At 45.2% G+C, this 19,241-nt stretch overlaps 1 protein-coding gene across 3 annotated transcripts in view; it reads right to left on the bottom strand.

Annotated features, from left to right (window-relative positions):
• The window catches only part of ASTN2 (astrotactin 2), a 682,965-nt gene that overhangs the window by 435,598 nt on the left and 228,126 nt on the right, over positions 1 to 19,241 (bottom strand). For all 3 annotated transcript variants that reach the window (XM_028714606.2, XM_077922442.1, XM_077922443.1), the window contains exon 3: positions 7,920 to 8,298. In XM_028714606.2, the coding sequence (XP_028570439.2) occupies positions 7,920 to 8,298 (379 nt within the window). The remainder of the gene's footprint in view (positions 1 to 7,919; positions 8,299 to 19,241) is intronic.

Here is a 19,241-nt window from a genome sequence, read left to right as displayed (position 1 = left end):
CCTCCTTTCTCCCTGTCTCAACATTTCTAGAGGAGCAGGAAGAGGGAGACAATTGGTGTATTACTACCGTCACTGTTTTGGTTAGATTAAAGGTAAAAGGTAAAGGTACCCCATCCGGGCCAGTCGTGTCCAACTCTAGGGTTGTGTGCCCATCTCACTTAAGAGGCCGGGGGGCCAGCGCTGTCCGCAGACACTTCCGGGTCACGTGGCCAGCGTGACAAGCTGCATCTGGCGAGCCAGCGCAGCACACGGAATGCCGTTTACCTTCCCACTAGTAAGCGGTCCCTATTTATCTACTTGTACCCGGGGGTGCTTTCGAACTGCTAGGTTGGCAGGCACTGGGACCGAGCAACGGGAACACACCCCGCCGCGGGGATTCGAACCGCCGACCATGCGATCGGCAAGTCCTAGGTGCTGAGATTTTATCCACAGCGCCACCCGCGTCCCTTTGGTTAGATTACCTTTGGCTTTTTAGATCTTTTGTAGATGGAGAGAAGGAAAGTGATACAATGTAAATATGCTTTATTGCCAATTCCTGAAATGTTAGCAGAATGATATTCTGCCCTAAATCTTGTTTGGGGTTTCTTTTCTGAACTGTATTGAAAGTTCAGTAATTTCTGTCTTTTGCAGACTTAAAGGTAAAGGTAAAGGACCCCTGACAGTTAAGTACAGTCGCAGACGACTCTGGGCTTGTGGTGCCCATCTCACTTTACAGACCAAGGAAGCTGGCATTTGTCCACAGACAGTTTTTTCAGGTCATGTGGCCAGCAGGACTAAGCTGCTTCTGGCGAAACCAGAGCAGCGCACAGAAACGCCGTTTACCTTCCCACCGGAGTGGTACCTATTTATCTACTTGCACTTTTTGGCGTGCTTTCAAACTGCTAAGTTGGCAGGAGCTGGGACCGAGCAATGGGAGCACACCCCGCCGCGGGTATTAAACCACCGACCTTCTGATTGGCAAGCCCAAAAGGCTCAGTGGTTTAGACCACAGCGCCACCCACATCCCTGCAGACTTATACCGTTCTAAATAATTTACACAAAGAAAATCAAGAGAAGAGGCAGAAACAGGCAAGAGGCAGGAAGAGGAAAATGAGCAGAATCCAGTATACCTATTTCTGTATACCTGAAGAGGAAACTGCAACAGCTTTCACAGAAGCAGGACACCAAGATTTTCAAGAAAGAGTTTCTGCTCAGCACCCTTCCTGCAAGTATTATCATTACCCTTTGTTGAGGGTGGTGGGAGGAGCCACGACCTTCCTCTCCAGCTTGGAGCAAGAAGAAGCCCAGGATCCTACAGTTTTGCAGCACTTTGAGGGAAAAGCTGGACTGGTGAAGAAGACTCACCCAAATGGTCCCCCTGAAACTTTCCTTCTGCATACACTCCAACACTTCTCTGATGAAAATAGGGACATCTTATTCCATAATAATAATAATTTTATTATTTATACTTTGCCCACTTAGGCGGCTTCCAACATATATAAAAACATAATGAAACATTAAACATTTAAAAACTTCCCTATGCAGGGCTATCTTCAGATGTCTTCTAAAGCTTGTAAAGTTATTCATCTCCTTGGCTTGGGGCTTGCCTAACTCCATACCCCCCAACATTTATCTGACAAAAATAGGGACATCCTAAGGAAAGGCGGGACATTCTGGGATCAAATCAGAAACCGGGCTGGCTTCTGTAAATCTGGGACTGTCCCTGGAAAATAGGAACACTTGGAGAGACTGCTTTTGAGGCTGTCAGCATTCTTTGGCAATGAAAAATCTACCCTGGTAAGAATACCCCATCTTCTATGAATGATATTTAAGCCTGGCTGCTGAGGCTCCTCTCCCTCATGGATCACTGCCTTGCCGTGGTGAAGGGGCTTGAATAACTCAGAGAAGCTATGAGCTATGCCGTGCAGGACCACCCAAGACGGACAGGTTATAGTGGAGAGTTTTGACTAAACATGATCCACCTGGAGCAGGAACTGGCAAGCCACTCCATTGCTTTTGAATTATGGTGCTGAAGGAGACTCTTGAGAGTCCCATGGACTGCAAGAAGATCAGATATACTCTGGTTTCCCTTCAGATAGTATAAATCTTTTGCCTTTTACAAACCTATTCATTCTTATGGATATCAGCCCTGAGTGCTCACTGGAAGGGCAGATCCTGAAGCTGAGGCTCCAATACTTTGGCCACCTCAAGAGAAGAGAAGACTCCCTGGAGAAGACACTGATTTTGGGAAAGACAAGTTGGTTGGACAGCGTTCTCGAAGCTACCGGCATGAGTTTGACCAAACTACGGGAGGCAGTGGAAGACAGGAGTGCCTGGCATGCTCTGGTCCATGGGGTCACAAAGAGTCGGACACGACTAAACGACTAAACAACAACAGCTGAGGTACCTTTAAGTACAGTAGAACCAGCAGTGGAACCAGTACAGTGGAACTTTATTTATTGTCTGTTAACATTCTTTTTGCTCTGCACATAAGTCTAAGTTACCTTTTTTTCAAAGCTGAATTAATTCTTTTTTTTTGTCCTACTTGAATTTATTAATATGTTTCATAAAACAATTTCTTCAACACACTCAATTTAATAAGTGGGTGCTTGTTTAAAGCTGCTTTGGGCACAGCTCACTGTGGAAAAGTGGCATATAAATAAACAAAACCAATCAACCAGTCAATCAAATTCTCACCCCCTTCCTTTCTAGAGCCAAGCAGAAGAGGAAAGCTAAGTTGACTGTTTTGGCAGTACACCTACTACTTGACCCACTGCTTTTTCCTCTGGCCTTGAAAAAGTAAGGTGAGCTCCCATGCTACCAAAATGGGCTCCTACCACCACCACCACCACCCCAGCGCAAAAGCTTTAAATCAAGAGCAGGGAGCAAGGAGTTGTCCTTGATTCTCCACAGTGCCTTAGTGGCAGGTCAGGCACCAAGAGTGGGAGTAAACTCCACTGAACACAACAGGATTCACCTCTGAATGAACATGCAGACTGATATTGCAGTCTAAATTTTGACTTGGCTGTAAAGGTCAGCTAAAATAAATGGCTCCTTGTATTTAAAGGCGTATCTAACTTTGGTGTTGGCACACACCATTACTACTTAAACAGGACGGGCACATACGCTCAATATTCTGACACACACACACACACCCATATCTCACTGGAGTGTGGCACTGAGAACACATGTCTGCTTCTCTTGGTGAAGCATCACGATTCCTTTTATCAGTAGTGCAGAGGGTTCAGGGGATGAATGCAGATAGAAGACAAGACCATCCCTGGGGAATTGTTCCACATTGAAGCAGCTTGTTGCTTTCTTGACTGTTTCTCTCCCAGCTACCTCTATCGTTTTGTTTTATTCATACAGATTTCTTTTTTTTTACCTTGGTTCTCAGCCATGCATGACCCCAACACTGCTTACACGATGAGATATATCAACACGGTCTCCCTGGCAGACCTAAAAGCACAGCAGGAAGCATTGGAGAGGAGACCCACCCGAGGCCCGATCCATGGCAGGGTGTTTAAAGATTAAAGCTAATGCTTTGTAAGGGGGTGGGGACAGAGAGAGAGAGAGAACATAGAATAAAATTGCTCCCTGCTACCGTGCACTCGCTTACTAGTTAAAATTTTAATGCCTTGTTTTTGTTTCTTCAGAGGAATTTTATTGCTATGTTGCAGGTTAACAATATTAAATGCTTTTCTAATGACATTTCAATAAGCAGAGATGGGTGTTGCTGCTTTCAAGAGACAACGACTAAAAATGCAGGCAATCAAATGTGCATTAGCCAAAACACTCTGGGGAAAGCATTTTCCGTTTGGCGCAAGGAAGAAAAACACATATTCCTATCACTTGTGTGAGCCTTCCTCTAAACACAATGCACAGAGCGCGGGCAAGCAGAAGACGCACGGAATAAAAGGGTCAGGAGGTCAAGCCAGCCAGGGCCAGCTCCCCAGATCCTGCTCTCCAAACAGCAAGAGCTAATAGTCATTTTCTGCCAGAATGAATTTCACTTCAGGTTAAGAGGAGGGGAGCAGTTGATGAGAAGGGTACTATGTAAGCTCCTCTTTGGTTTCTGAATGCCATGTAACTCAACTGTTCTTAAATGACTAGCATATGGTGAAATCTGATCAAAAGGAAGGTGGAGGGGAGGCAGAGACCCCACTCAAGTTGATGGGGCCCATAGGAAAGTTAACCAGGGGGTCCATTGGAATGTGCAGGCTCATGGTGCTTTGGTAATACAGCACCCCAGGATTTCACACAAGATCGGAGCCTTGAATAGGCAGGATTGCATGCAGCTGTGAGCACCAGGCAGTGACTTGTGGGTAACAGGTGTTTAAGCTCATTGATTGGTTTCAGGGGTTCTAGGTTTGGCAATGAGTTGGCAAGAGCACCAAGTCTAGTGGTGGAAGATGCATTGGGCTGAATACTTAGTAGGGAGCAGAGGGGAAAGGGGCCCCCTGCCTTCTCCCATCAAGAGATTCCCTTGGAGGGTGACACTTCCTCTCCAGAAGCCCAAATCAGGGGCTGATAGACCCCAGTTGACAGACTACCAGTGTCTGAACAGCAGAAGAAGTTTACGTTGAGGGTGACCCCCAACATCCGCCAACCCCCTTTTCTGTGAAAAGACAGCATATTAACCAGCAGGCAGTCTGGCTGATCAAGGGATGCAAGCCCCATGCCTATGCCAAACCTAGTACTCAATAAAGCCTAATTGCAATTCATTCACGTGTCTCATGATCTTTGCTCACCGCCTGTACCCCCTCCCACAGCTTCACTACACCTGGGTCCACAGTGCCTCTTGCTTGCTTAGATAGAGGATAGAGAGGGGTGTGTGACTGTAGAAACTAGCCTACTGTATGAAGGTTAGATATGCATATGTTGCTCCACCAGCTTTTGCCTCTGGCCCTACTCATGACTGACATATGGCCCTCGGAAGGCTCCAAGATGAGAGTGCAGTCTTCAGACTGAAGAAGACCCCTAGACCATACTGTTGGAACCAGCAGTAAGAAAGGCAAGGAGATTCCCATTTTAAGAAAACTTAGTGAAGAGATGGAAATGATCAACATGCTTGAGCAGGGCTTTTTTGTCAGACAGAACTTGCTTGAACTCTATTCTGGCATTTCTCAGATAGGCGCCATTGCCATTCTAAGAGAACAAGGGAGGTGTTCATAGTGAGTTCTGGCACCTCTTTTTCTAGAAAAATAGCACTGTGCTTGAGTGTCTATAGAGAAGTCTATGGAAAACTGGGTTGGACTCGAAGCTTCCATCCTCCTTAGCCAGCATGGCCTAGGGTCAAGGATGGTGAGAGTTAGAGTCCAACAACACCAATAACACCCAAAGGGCACCAGGTTGGGGAGACTGGTCTAGAAATCAGACGCTTGCTCTGAAATATGTGATTATGTTAATAATTGTGGAGGACTTCTCCTACCTTCGATCACTGCTGTGAAGCACACGTTAGCTTTAGTGGAAGGCCTGCAGAGATCATATTTTAAGGGGTTCAAGCAAGAAATCAGATTTCTGCAGAGGTTTAATCCACTCCATAGGTTTTTAATATAGTGAGTATCCTTCTACCATTAAAAAAGGGGAAACAATAAATTCAAGGCTGCAGGGGATTTTAATTATTTTGCTGACGTGGTTCTCACACTGAGGCTGGCTTCCCACTTGCAGTGCAGGTGGCTGCGTAAGCAGGTAGAAGCAGAGGTGGGGGCAAGATGTGGGGGTAGAAAAGGCATAAAGAGAGGGGGGAAATATTTCTACTCAACTCTTCAGCACTGCACGTCCTCTCTGCAGTTCCATCACGCCTCAAGCATGTGCACCATGAACTGTGTATCCATTGTGTTTTAAAACATAATCTTATTTTAATGAGAATTTTTTTTAACGTAAAATAAGGTTATTGTTTTGTTGTGTGTGGTTTAAAGTAATTATACTTGGATTTGTAATTTGCACTGTACATTTAATTCACACAGCAATTAAACACATTACTTGTTCAAATGCAAAAATGAAATCAAACATATCACAAGTATTTTACAGATGAACAGATGCTGGCTTGCTTAAGGCCGCATGGTGAAATGTAATGGATGATATGAGGTTCTGAGAGCTCCACTCTTGTCTTACACTCTTGGTCTTTCAGTATCCCTTTCTTAAAAAGGGGGATAAAAGCAGCCACTCGCAAAAGGTACTCAGCACAACAACAATTGTGAAGAACTCTGAAAATTAAGAAGGGATATAAAAGTTGTGTTGCTACCCACTTTTATTCATTTATTTAAAGCATTTATATCCTGTTCTTTAGCAGGCTCCCAGAGTAGCTTACAAAACCAGTTACTCACTGTCCACAGGCTTACAAACTAAAGCATAAGAGGAAAAAAAAAAGATGAGAAGGGAGGGAGGAAAAAGAAAGCTTATTGTTATGGGGTTGTATCCAATGCAGCACTAAGTTAAAGTCACATAGCGGCATAATTGTTCCACTGACAAAATGTTTTCCACTTATGAAACGTTGTGCAAGAGAATACACAAGCAAGTTGCTGGTATCTTTGTTGCACAATAGATTGTGCAACCCGCTGCACAAGGTTTTGCTAGCTGGATTCTTGATGCACAATACTGAAATTCACCCACCCGCTAGTTCAAGAGTCCTTGTGCTATCGAACGAAGAGTGCAGTTATATACATCTGTCTACATATGTCTATCTAAGAGGACAACTGTGTGTGTGTGTGTGTGTGTGTGTGTGTGTGAGTGAGAGAGAGGGGGGGGAGAGAGAGAGAGAGAGAGAGAGAGAGAGAGAGAGAGAGAGAGAGAGAGAGAGAGACTCTCCCCTCTTCCAGTGGCTCCAGATCCATGAGCATAGCAGGTGACAATGTCAGGGCCAAAAGGACAGAGTCACTGCTTCTGCTCACGTACTTCAGGTGAGATGAAACACCTCTCTGTGTCCAAGACCTCAAGACAGCCACTGTGAGTCAGACAATCCCATAATAGATTGGCAAATAGCCTAAGCTAGTATAAGAACACTTCCTATGCTCCTACGGCTCTTTCCAGTTCCATTTGCTGCTCTATTGTTTTATCTTTTCCATACCCAATGGAAAATTTCGGTTTGTAATACGTCACGTTATTTAAGTGTGGCCTTTATGCAGTGAAAAAGTGGGTGGTGGGAACAATGTGCATTTAAATAAGAGCACAAGCCAGGAATCATTTATCAGCATTGGACCCTCAGGAATGAAAGAAAGGCTATGGAGGCTTAGCAGAATACCTTTCACAATCCACCTGAGCATTCAATCATGAATTTAGAAATATGACCCATCTCCCTTACTGCCTTTCCATGCTATTACAAAAAATGACAATCCCCTCCTTCAAGAAGTGCTTTGAAGATTAAAAGCTCCAGGTGAGGGGCCTGCAAAGTATTACACTGAAAGATGCTGTACTTCATTTGTTCCCAGAAAGTTTCCATCCAGCAAAAAGGATATGCAAACTTCTCAGGTGACAAGTCCCCCTATCTTATCTAATATCCACCACACAAGCAGTACTAGGCTGCAACGTGTCTTATGGCAAGTCCCTACAGAGATGCACTGCAGACAACCCCCAAGTTCCTCAATGGAAGGCAATGATTAACTTACTATATGTGTGTGTGTACACACGCATGCGCATGCAGACAAATTGATTAATGTTTTTATCATTCAAAGCACCTGTCAGCAGCATCACAAGGCAGTATGCCTGTGACCTGTATTTGCATGCAAGCAGACTGCTCCTAGAAACTCAACACTCATTTGAAGTGCAGCAGCCCCCTGTGCTTACACATCGCAGCTCTGGGCAAGGGAAGAACAAACACCCAGCGTGGCTGCTGCCCTTCTCATCCATCACTTTTTAATGACCCCTTCAGCACATTCCAAAGATGGCTGCCTCTGGCAAAGGGAAAGTGTGGGGGGGGGGGGGAGATGAAAGAAACAAACCTTTCTTTTCATAGTCAGGCTTCTCCCCGCTCCTGCCCAAGCTGTCCAGCGGCTGCATCATCTGGCTCGCAAACTCGTCCTCCTGGCAGCCATGCTCAGGCCGCAGGGGGTTCTCCTCCTCCTCGTAGTCGTAGTCATCCAGGATGGGGGTCTCGCGGATGGGCATGCCAATGACCGAGGTGTGGGCTTGCAAGCGTGAGTTCCGGAAGCTGTCCCTTCCCTGCGAGCCCAGCAGCACCGAAGGGATGTAATGGATCTCATGGGTGGCCTCTGTGCTGGCGCTCTTCTGCGGGATCCTGCGCTGCTTGTACCAACGGCGCTGGGCATACAAGGCAACGGTGAACACCAGCAGCAGCAACAGGAGAGCAATGAGGCCTCCCTAAATGGAGAGAGAGAGCAAAACTCTGTAGCTGTTCAACACCCTCACTCTCCAACTCCACTTAAACCCAAATTTTAAAAATCAGTCTTATTAAGAAAACATTATTTTTCCAGTGTCTAAATTGCTAGGTGCTATACAGAAATTCCTTCAGGCAGACATGGTACATCAGAAACCCACACTGAAATTAATGGATCTAATGTAGACGTGCCTATCTATTTCAATTGGTCTACTCTGAGTAGGACTAACTTTGGCTACAACCCACTGGGCAGGGTTCACCTGCCCAGAAGTTGCTGGACTACAACTCTTATAAACTCTGGCCACTGGCATGCTTGCTTAGACTGATGGGAGTTGTAGCAAAGGAAGCTTAAGAAAAGCTGTGAATATACTACTGTGCTTAAGCCTGTTGCATCCTTATATTTAGTTTAAGTGATAAGTTAACTTCTATATGAAAGAACGCATCTCCTGACCCGACTCTCTTTCACAAACTTCTTTTTATTAATGAAACTTCTTGTTGTTTGAGGCAGTGGCGGCACCCCTCTCCGATGCTGTGATTGCCCGCAGCAATGCCCCTGGAGCAAGTTGCGGCTTATTGCTGTCACCGCCCCTCTGAAGCTTCTGCCTTCAGGTCAGGCTTGACCCCTCCCCCTTCCTCTCAGCTGGCCCAAGGGTGACCCTAAAGAGAAGCAGTTACTGCCCCAAAGCCCAGGCCTGGGAACACTTCCCTTGATGACAGAACTGTAGTGGGTTGTGCCCCCTCAAAAAATGTGCCTGGGGCAATGCCCCTCCCAACCCCCAACCCCCACTCTATGTCACTGGTTACCAAACATATATGCCTAAGACTCATCCCTGAATCATATTGTTTCCTGTGTACTGCAGCAGAAGGGGGGGAACCCAGCTAATGTGGTATCTGTTGCAGAGGGGCTTAGGATGTCAGACCCAGCATTTGCTATACAAAAGGCAAGCTTAGATTTCCACCCTGAACAGAGCAAATTTGTCACGGTTGTGAATCACCACTGCTTATTGTAACCCTTCCCTTCTGCACACCATGTAGCAGTCAGCTCTAGACATAAGGAATACAATAAGTAGCAAGGCTGCTAATGTTTGAAATCCTTTGGTTTAGTATATGGATTTGGTCAGTTCAAAATGCTAGGGTGTATTATACTAAACTGAGCAACATTTCCAATAATAAAGTATTCCTCTTTGGCTTAAATATATGTATGTCTACTTGAGGTGTACTTGGAAGTTGTGCGAAAAGTTCGTGTTATAGATAGATATATAGATAGATGATAGATAGATAGATAGATAGATAGATAGATAGATAGATAGATAGATGATAGATAGATAGATGATAGATAGATGATAGATAGATGATAGATAGATGATGATGATAGATAGATAGATAGATAGATAGATAGATAGATGATAGATGATAGATAGATAGATAGATAGATAGATAGATAGATAGATAGATAGATGATAGATAGATAGATGATAGATATTTCTTGCATGGTGCAGAAGTTCAGTCTGTTCCAAGCACTGATTGAAGCAGGTGGACCATGGTGGGTCAGCACTTTATTGACCGGGAGCTGCCCAGCTTAAGGCAGGCAGTAGATGACCAGTGAGACACAATCATCTCTCCCATCAATGGAGGCAACCCATAGCACTCATACCTTACCACCCAGGTTGAGCTTATAACTTGTAACTGCCCCCCCCCATTGTTTTGCAGCACCAAAGTGACAGCTCTGGGGCGCAAGCCCAGGCAGTGTGTATGGAGGTCCTGGGCTGCCCAGGCGACAAGACGCCCTTGTGGTCCAAAGGAAAGGAAAGCAATACATTTGGCTTGGATGTAGGAGTTGCTGGAAGGAGGCATGCAAAACACCATCCAACCACCTTAGGGACTCCACTCTGGATTTGTGTAAGCTTTACTCCTTAGGCTTTTCTTCTCCCAAAGATGTTCGAGAAGGCAGTGGCTACAGATTTTTCCTCAGGGTTTACTCCCAAAGCCTTTGAGAGTTTTCCTTCTCCTAGATGGGCTACCTTCCCATTTTCCTACCCTCATCTTGTGTAGAATCTGCGTTTTTGACTGCTGGACCCACTATTGGTCTCATCTGCTCAGTCTGCTGGAGCCTGCCTTCACATGCAGGACATGTCTCTAACTCACTGAGGGTTTGAGACCCATTGGTCACCCACACCTGGTTTAGCCAGTAAGACAAAGCTGTTCCCAGGGTGTGGCCGCTGTCACATGCTGACAGCTTCCAGGAGCCACAGATGAGAGCTGAGTGCAGGAGATGGGGACCAGTGGTGGATGAACTACCCAGAAGGAGAACATCATGTCCCCCACCAGAGATACTGCCCCTCCCCTAGCACCCCATCTATAATTTTCAAAAAAGGTTATACAAGATTCTGCAAAATACAATGTGATCAAACAGGATCTGGTGACATTATGAATATATACCATTATAGATCACGGTTGAACAAATACAGACAAACAAACAACAAGTATATGAATGCATGGAAAGTAGTGGCCAAAACAGTTAATAACAGAAATAGCAGTTAAACAAGACAAGGTTACAAAACATGAACCCTATTAGAATAATAGAATCATAGAATTGGAAGGGGTCCTGAGGATCATCTAGTCCAACCCCCTGCAATGAAGGAATATGCAGCTCTCCTATATGGATATCAAACCTGTAACCTTGGTGTTATCAGCACCACACTCTAACCAACTGAGGTAACTTATACCAAGGGAAAGTAATTAAAGTTGGTGCTTTTTGACAACGAAGTGAAATCAAAACTTAGGACTTCTGCACATGACCTGTTTATTCAGCAATCATTCCAATTTGCTTACACGCAGGCTAGATTATATCCAGTCTTCATTGAGCATTTCTTCTGATTTGTTTGGAAGAACAGTGTACTTCAAGGAGCATTAGTCCTCATTTACTTGTGGGGTGGTTGCACATCTCCCCGTTAATAATTCAATAACCCCACAAGTTTCAGTACATCTTCCTGGCATTTTGGAACGCAAAAGTCATTTTCTTTTATCTTTTAGTGGATTTGGGCTGTGTGCACATTATTGGCTTAAAGCACAGAGGGGTCATTATTTTCTCAATTTGGATTGAAGCTGGTTAGGGTGAAAGCACATCAAAATGCAGTATCTAATTTAAAAATGAGAGGACAATTACAGGATAGATATGGATTGTGATGATGTGTACACCTCTTCCCAAAGCAGTGGTGGGAGGACAGAGGCAGAGTGAACGTGAGTGTGTTCACAGCATTAGCGCACTAGGGCAAGAGTACTTTAAACTAATTGCACAAACCTAAATTTTCAGTGCATGATTCACTCCTTTCAACAAAAGTTTCAAAGTATCATTAAAGCTCAGTCAATATTGGAAGTTGAGAAAGAACTTCAAGAACAGAGACATACTTTTCCTCCAGAAACCTGTCAAGAAAGCCCATAATTCCTGAGCTGATTTCAAACGGAGCAGAGGTTAAGTTTCCACATCCCTGCAAAGGATAAACAAGTTAACAAGCCCCAGAAAGAAGAATTAGAGCCTTCATTTACAGACACTGCCCATTTTCAGCTGCCTATTTTCTGTCAGTGACCCCTACACCAGCAGCCCAGTGTTTAAACATGAAATGCACAGAGAGAAGAAAGATCTTTCTGAAAAGTCAAACTTCGGAGGGATTCAGAAAGGGCTTGTTTTAATCTATTTTTCATGTTGAATTGTCCAACCAAAAGCACCAGATAGAGAAAAGGGGAAGGAAAAGGGATAATATGTGAAATGTTTTATTTGACAATGTGTCATTCCAAACTGATTATTTCTGTCTCCAAGCTCCCCCCTCACCCCATATTCCCAAACAATGGCTACATCCAGGGGGGATTTAGTATTCTAAGACAGGATTTATAATACTCTGTTCTGCAGTGATAAGAACACAGGCCTTTAATCCTCCGAGCTGTGAACATGCATATTCTCTTGCATAATAGATAGCCTTTTTGCCATACTTCCGTGGTGTCCCTAAACCACACAAGCACTGGCAGAGAAGGACAAAGCATGGAGCTCTCAGAAGAGTATCTAGAATGCAGATTGGGCCTCTTAAAGAGTACCTAGAACCTTGCCCCAAGGTAAGCAGAACACAAATCCATGTTTCTCACAGTCCATTGTCAGTATGCACATGTTTATGGCATTAAACAGAGACAGATTAAAAGATTTTGAGTTCTGCAACCAAAGACAACAATTGGAGTGATTTCTGCAACCTGAACAACTGTTTGTTTGTTTGTTTGTTTGCTTGCTTGCTTGCTTAGTAAAAAGCTCATTCAGCACATTTGCTCACAACTGCATTGAGGCAGAAGTGATTTTGTTTGTTTCCCCTTTGTTTTTCATTTTCATATTTTGTTTTATTTTTAGGGATAAGGGACATATAATGAAAAGGGCAAGCGGGATAATTAATGCTACCTAACCTAGGGGTGGGGGAGAATGAGGCCAGGTGTTCAATGTTTAAAGTGTGTACTGCTAGATAAAAAATAAGGCCAGCCAAGGATCTTCCAACAACAAACCAATGCCCATTTCTCTTCATCCTCAAATTCCCATTGCCCATACAGTGTTCTTACTACACACTAGCATTCAACAGTCATGGGGAGAGGGGGGACCAACTCCACTTGGAACCCAGATGTTTTGGACAACTGACACCCATGTGCAGATATCCCTTTGGGGGCTCAAGAGGGTTGTTTGATACAGCTGCCGATTCTCTTGGAGGAAACAGTTTATAGGTAAAGAAAGCAAAACTGTGACTGCTAATCTTGCTGCTGATGTACTACCCTAAGATAAGCCTTTGCTTCGCATCAAGTCAAAACCTGTATTGTGGCCTGTCTCATTCCAATCAAACCATGACCTACAACCACGGCTTGTTCTCGGCTTACCAAGCACAAACTGGAGCAGTATGAGCTAAATGTTTTCCATGAGCATGACACAGCAATAAATGGAAAAGTTTGATCTTCTGAAATGAATTTAAGAGCTGTCTTCCCATAGAGGCAGATTCTGCTAAAATGAGGTCCATTTTGCTCTGATCTTTCAGTTGTTGATGCTCTTTATTATTAATTTAGAGCATTCTTGTTAGCTAATTAATATGGAAAAATATTTTTAAGCTCCAGGTCTACATTGATGCCCCACAACATTGAGTGAATACATTTTTTTTACTGCATTTTTTGCTGTCTTCCTCCCAAGAGCACCTCCCTGTGTAACATGCTACGAAATATAATGTGTTGTTTATTCTTCTTTACAGGTCATTAATGATGATAAATAGGGGACTTGCTACTGCCAATCTCAGTGAAATCCTTGTGGATACCTCCTCCTCCCCTCTCCATGGACTGTCATTCATCACCATCTTCATTGCATTCCTGTCATTTCTGAAGCCTCTGTAATCCTAAGGTGCCTCAGTTCTATAAGCCCTGGAAGGAAAAGAGAAGGAAAGAAATCCTCCTCACCGCCACTAGCTGCTGAAATGCTAAACAGAGGTGATGAATGTCTGGTGTAACAAACCCCAGGCCTGTTTCTCTTAAGAATTCCCCTTATCTACCCAAAAACATTCTCCATCCATAATCCTCACTTCAAGTCCTCAAGCGGACACAGTGGACTGCTAGGCAGGTAACGCTGGTCACAAACTGTTGTTAAGAATATTAGCTTGTATATGAGCTGCATTCAGGTCAAGCAGTCCCTACCCAAGCAGAGAAAGTAACTCACAGAATGGCTGGTTTACCACTGCATGCAAACTGGTGCTTGTATCTGGTTTCTCCAAAGCAAACCACAAGTGGGAAGCCAAACCATGCCTTCTTGTTTGTGGTTTGTTTTGAGAGAAACCGAAAATGAACACTGGCTTGTAAATAACACTAAGCAAGCTGCTGCCTGAGTTGTTTCCCCACACTAGGAAAGGAGGGGCGAAATGAGAGCTGCTTAAACTGCATGCACAGCTCAAGGACATAACCAATGGATGGGGGGGGCAGCTGTACCCCCCCATCAAGTAAATCAATAAAAACACTTAACTAACTGACCAATTGCATTGCAGATAACTTGGTTCTGCTCGCCGCCCCCCCATTAATCGTAGCTACGCCCATGGTGCAACTCATACATAGGCTAGTTTCCCTAAAGATTATTTATTACCAGTGTGATGTCCAGGCATGGCTGGTGCTTTACATAATTCCACACAGAGATTCTCAGATAACAGCCAAACCATGGGATGAAAGAGCAATAAAGTAAGTTTTTGGAATGAAGATTGTGGTTACAATGCTTCTCCTCTGGTCCTGCTGCTACCACCCACTGTACCACCCAGGGTTAAACCATGGTTTGTTGTGACATATTGGAGGGATTCATAGGAACCAACTTCATAAAATATTTGAGGGGGGTTACCCCACCCCCAGTTGATGGCCATTGCCATTCAAATGGTTTGTGCGCACTGTGTCATGTGATTGATTATGCAGGGTGGGGCTTACCTGCTGCTCAGATGAAGATGACTGATCAGATGGAGATGAAGGATTGGGGGGGGGGGCGGAGTTAGAGGCCGATGATTCCAGGGAGGGACCAAGTGAGCTGTCAGCTATTCAGCCAGCTCAGCCCACATCCCCACCTCTCATGCCACCGGAGCCTCCCCTCTCATCAGTTCCTGCTGGTGGACACAGCCGTGGCTAGGTGATCTTGCGCCCCTGGCAGAACCGTTCAGATTGCGCCCCTTAGCCAAGGACAAAGTAGCTCTTCTTTCCACCTCTCCTCCAACCCCACCACCACCCATTCAATTCCTCACGCACTTCACCTTGTAATGAATTCTTTCAAAAAAAATAATCCAATATTTAATTTCTTCTTTCTTAATAAAAGGTTTTCGGGCACCCCAAAGGACCCTCCAGCACAGCCAGCAAGTAGACCCCCTTCTTGCCAGGGGGCCGCCCCTTTTCGACTCCCCTGCACCCTGGAGAGCCCTCCTCCACCCCACCCCCAAGCCCACCAGGAGCGTGCGTAAAAGGCCGCTCAAACATTTGGTTCCTAACTTGGCTGAGGAAGATTTTCTTCCGCCTTTGGAAGCGGGTCACTGGCAGCTTTCTGGCCCCTCTTGATTCCTCTGAGTGGCCAGTGCTCCCTGGTTTGATGGCTTAACAGTGGGGAGCTCTGTGCATGGAGCAGAGGCGGCGGATCTTCCTCTGCTCCCCAGGGCCCTGGGTCAGTCAGGATCTGTGGGGCAGCTGCTGTGCTCTTGGCTGACCTCCAGCATCCTTCTTTTCCCTCCTCCTCCAGGGCTCAGGATGCCTCGTAAGCGCTGGGGGAAGATAAGGGTGCAGATGCAGCCAACCGGGACAGGACGTGCAGCGGTGGGAGTGGTGCCAAGGACAATAGGAGTCGCCCGCTGAAGAAAGGCGCCTCGCTGCTGCAAGGGGAGCTGGAGCGCATTTGCTGGGAGCTGGGGCGGATGCACAGGCAATGGGCACAGCTGTGGGTGCAGCACAAGCTCCTGGAGCGGGAGGCGCAGAAGCTGCGCACCAAGAGCCAGGAGTTCCTGGGCTACATGTCATTGGGCGACAAGAGCCGGCAGCTGCAGGTGCAGATCCAACGTGAGCACTGGGAGCTTCTGGCCCACTCCGCAGAGCAGGAGACAGTGCTGCGCCACCGGGAGACTGATTCCCACCCCACTGTCTGTCCCCCTGGCGGGGGCCTTCCTCACCACCCCATACCTATGGCTCTGCTGGTGGGTCTCCACCTCCAGAGGAAACATCACCTGTATGTCTTCAAGCAAGTGATGCCTCCTCCTCCACCTAAGACACAGAGATGCCAGCACTAGAGTAAGCAGACAGTACAGGCCCAGTCCATGTTTGCTTGCCCAGTCCAAAGATGAATTCCATTTGCCCTGCTGACGCCATAACTTCCCACTCCTTTATGGCAGGGATCCTGGGAGCATGTCAACCATTGAAACAACATTTTAGGTGCCTAGTCATGCCTTGAACCTGCTGTGCCTTTGACCTCTGCTTTGTCTACTTAACACACTAATTTAGCTCAACATGAGGCAACAGTGTGATGCAGCAGCAAGAGAAGAAGGGAAAGGAAAGGAAAGGAAAGGAAAGGAAGTGTCCAGATCAAAGGAAGTAATAATCCCACTCTATTCTTCCTTGGCCAGACCACACCTGGAATATTGTGTCTAGCTCTGGGTGCCACAATTAAAGAAGGATATTGACAAGCTGGAAGGCAAGCAAGGAAGGCAACCAAGATGATCAAGGGTTTGTAAACCAGGTCTTATGAGGAATAGTTACAAGAAAAGAGATTCTGACTAAATATTAGAAAGAACTGTCTAACAGTAAGAACTGTTTGACAATGGAACAGACTTCCATGAAAGGTGCTGAACTCACCCTCACTGGAAGTTTTACAGCAGAGGTTGGATGGCCATCTGTCATGTATGATCTAGTTGAGATTGCTGCAATACAGGTGGCTGGACCAGATGACCTTTGGGAACTGTTAAAATTCTATGATTCAATATCCCTTGGGGCGTGCTTCCTTCTTAAACCTAGAGATGAAATGGGATTCATAGTGCTGTTTAACAAAAGGGTTATCTCTCTGCCAGGTATTTTAAGAAGTCAGCCTCCTTTTGCAAAGCGTATATTATGTATGTCTTTATTAGGTACTATACCAACCATATACACAAAGGGCATACATTTAATAGCAGATACAAGTACTCCAAAGATATAGAATATGCACAAGAGGGCAGAGTTACAATTGCTGTGGGAACTCTAACTTTAAAGTATGTGACTTCCTGCGCATAAAAAATAATCACAGTGAAGAATGTTCAATTTCTGTATAGTTTCATCTCAAAGCTGATTTTCATTTAGTGTTCCAAGGAAGGGGAGAGGGAGGGAGGGAGGGAGGGAGAGAGAGAGAACAGCAATTCTGTCAAGCAGATATTTTGTTTGACTAAAATATGCACTACCACGTTCCACTAAGTGCTTACTTGAATTAGCTTAAGATTTGATCTGAAACCAGGCTCACACCACGAAACATGAAAAGCTGTAGAAAAATGGGGGGGGGGAGCCTTTGGTAACTATGATTGGTAACCAATCATAGCTTCTTGCCTTTTGACATGTCAAAAACCCTCAGATAAGACCAAGGTCCATTGCAACTAGTGTGGTACTTTAAAAAAAACAAATGTTCCACTCCTTGGTCTCCCAAGATAATATGGCAGTACAGTTCAGAGTGAATATTGAAATACCTCAAATATTTCTCTTTAATTTGGTCCACACAATTGGGCAATGGATCACTTAATTTTTTGTCATTTTGTTTTCAAAATTTGCTGCTTTTACACATTATGCACAAAGCATGAACAATAACTAGAAAAACTACTCGGTGTAAAAGCACACACAACAATGAAAGTGTGCTAATGTAGCACCACACCTATCCAGAGACTATTATTATTGCTACTAGCACTATCGTGGTAGAGATCTTGCCTTTCCTCCAAGGAAGCGCAAGGTGGCATATATGGCTATCCTCTCCTTGTAAGGTGGGTTAGACTGAAAGAGAGTGACTGGACCACTGTCACCCAGTGAGAGTCATTATCAGGTGGGGATTTGATCCCTGGTCTTTGTTTGACACTCTAACCACTACCCCATGCTGGCCCTCTACTCTATTCCTTTACTTTGTCAACAGACAGGAGGGAGAAAGTCTCTCTCTCTCTCTCTCTCTCTCTCTCTCTCTCTCTCTCTCTCTCAGTCAAGAACCCAACCACCAAGATCAAAACTGCATGTGTCATAGGGAGAGAGGTGTGAATACACAGAGACTGCTTTCAAACATGGTTTCATTGCCACATACATGAGTGAGCAGTAAGCCTTCCTGGAATAGGTTTCCCAAAATTTAGGTCCCCTGAAGTTGTTGGACAGCAAGCTGTCATTCCTACCCAGCAGGTCAGGGAGTATGAGAATTGTTGTCCATCAGCTGAGGACCTGAGGTAGGGGAAACCAGACCAAAATAAAGAGGGCAACAGAATAATAACACGAGGACACATGCATGAGTCAATGAGGCCCTGCTCTAAGAATTGTGTGAGTGGGTGGGTGCACGCGCACTTGTGTATAGTTCCTTTTTGCACCTGCATATTGACAAGAGGGAAAGGGGAGATTCCTTCAGAGAAGGTCACATCCTATGAACTAGGATGACTCTTCTTCAGGGTTCATCTGCTCCAGGTCATGTGGTGAGTGTGTGGGAGAGAAAGACCCCAATTAACACTGGGGCACCATCACTGGCCTCATGAAAGTTTTGCTTTTCTTGCCAAAGCCTCATGCAGTTCAGCAGTTGACAACAAGCAAGAGGGGCTCTTTCAATAAATTTTCTGCCGAGATGTTCTTTCCTGATCATGGAGAATCTGACTAACCCAGGTCATGCAGCATCAACTGCAATCACTAACGTTGGCCACCTTCTCACCTGAACAAGCAAAAGCCAGTTCAGCCAATGAATGCTGTTTAACCTGAATTTCCAAAGGGTTACATGGAGTTGCTGGAGCAGCATGAGAGCATTCCTGCAATACTTTTCACCCAAGTTCCCTTTCTGCATCCCCATACTCAAGCTGTGGCTATATTTTGCCTTCCTGTCGCAGAGTTCCGTTTCCCTGAGCTAGGAAAAACCACACAATAAATGAAAGACAGGCTTTTGAAGGTCCTTGCAATCTTCTCCAGCTTGGTTCAAAGATTGAGCCAAATAATAATTGCCAGATTCCTTCCACCCTATCAGTCCCACACCATCCCAAGAAGCCTTCCAGACCGTCTGCCTAAACATAATCCTACCCCTTCCCAGTCAAGAGGAGTGGGGGGAGGGCAAACCAAGCAGCAGCAGTGAAAGCAAGAGGAGGGATGTTGTTTCCTCCAGGTTCTCCTACTATCTCTCAATCCTGATATATGGGTTAATAGTACAAAGCTCATTGAACCATATGAG

This window comes from Podarcis muralis, chromosome Z, assembly GCF_964188315.1.
Source record: "Podarcis muralis chromosome Z, rPodMur119.hap1.1, whole genome shotgun sequence".
Classification (NCBI taxonomy): Eukaryota; Metazoa; Chordata; class Lepidosauria; order Squamata; family Lacertidae; genus Podarcis; species Podarcis muralis.
Note: the sequence above shows the minus strand (reverse complement) of the source record. Positions and strands in the feature narration are given on the sequence as shown.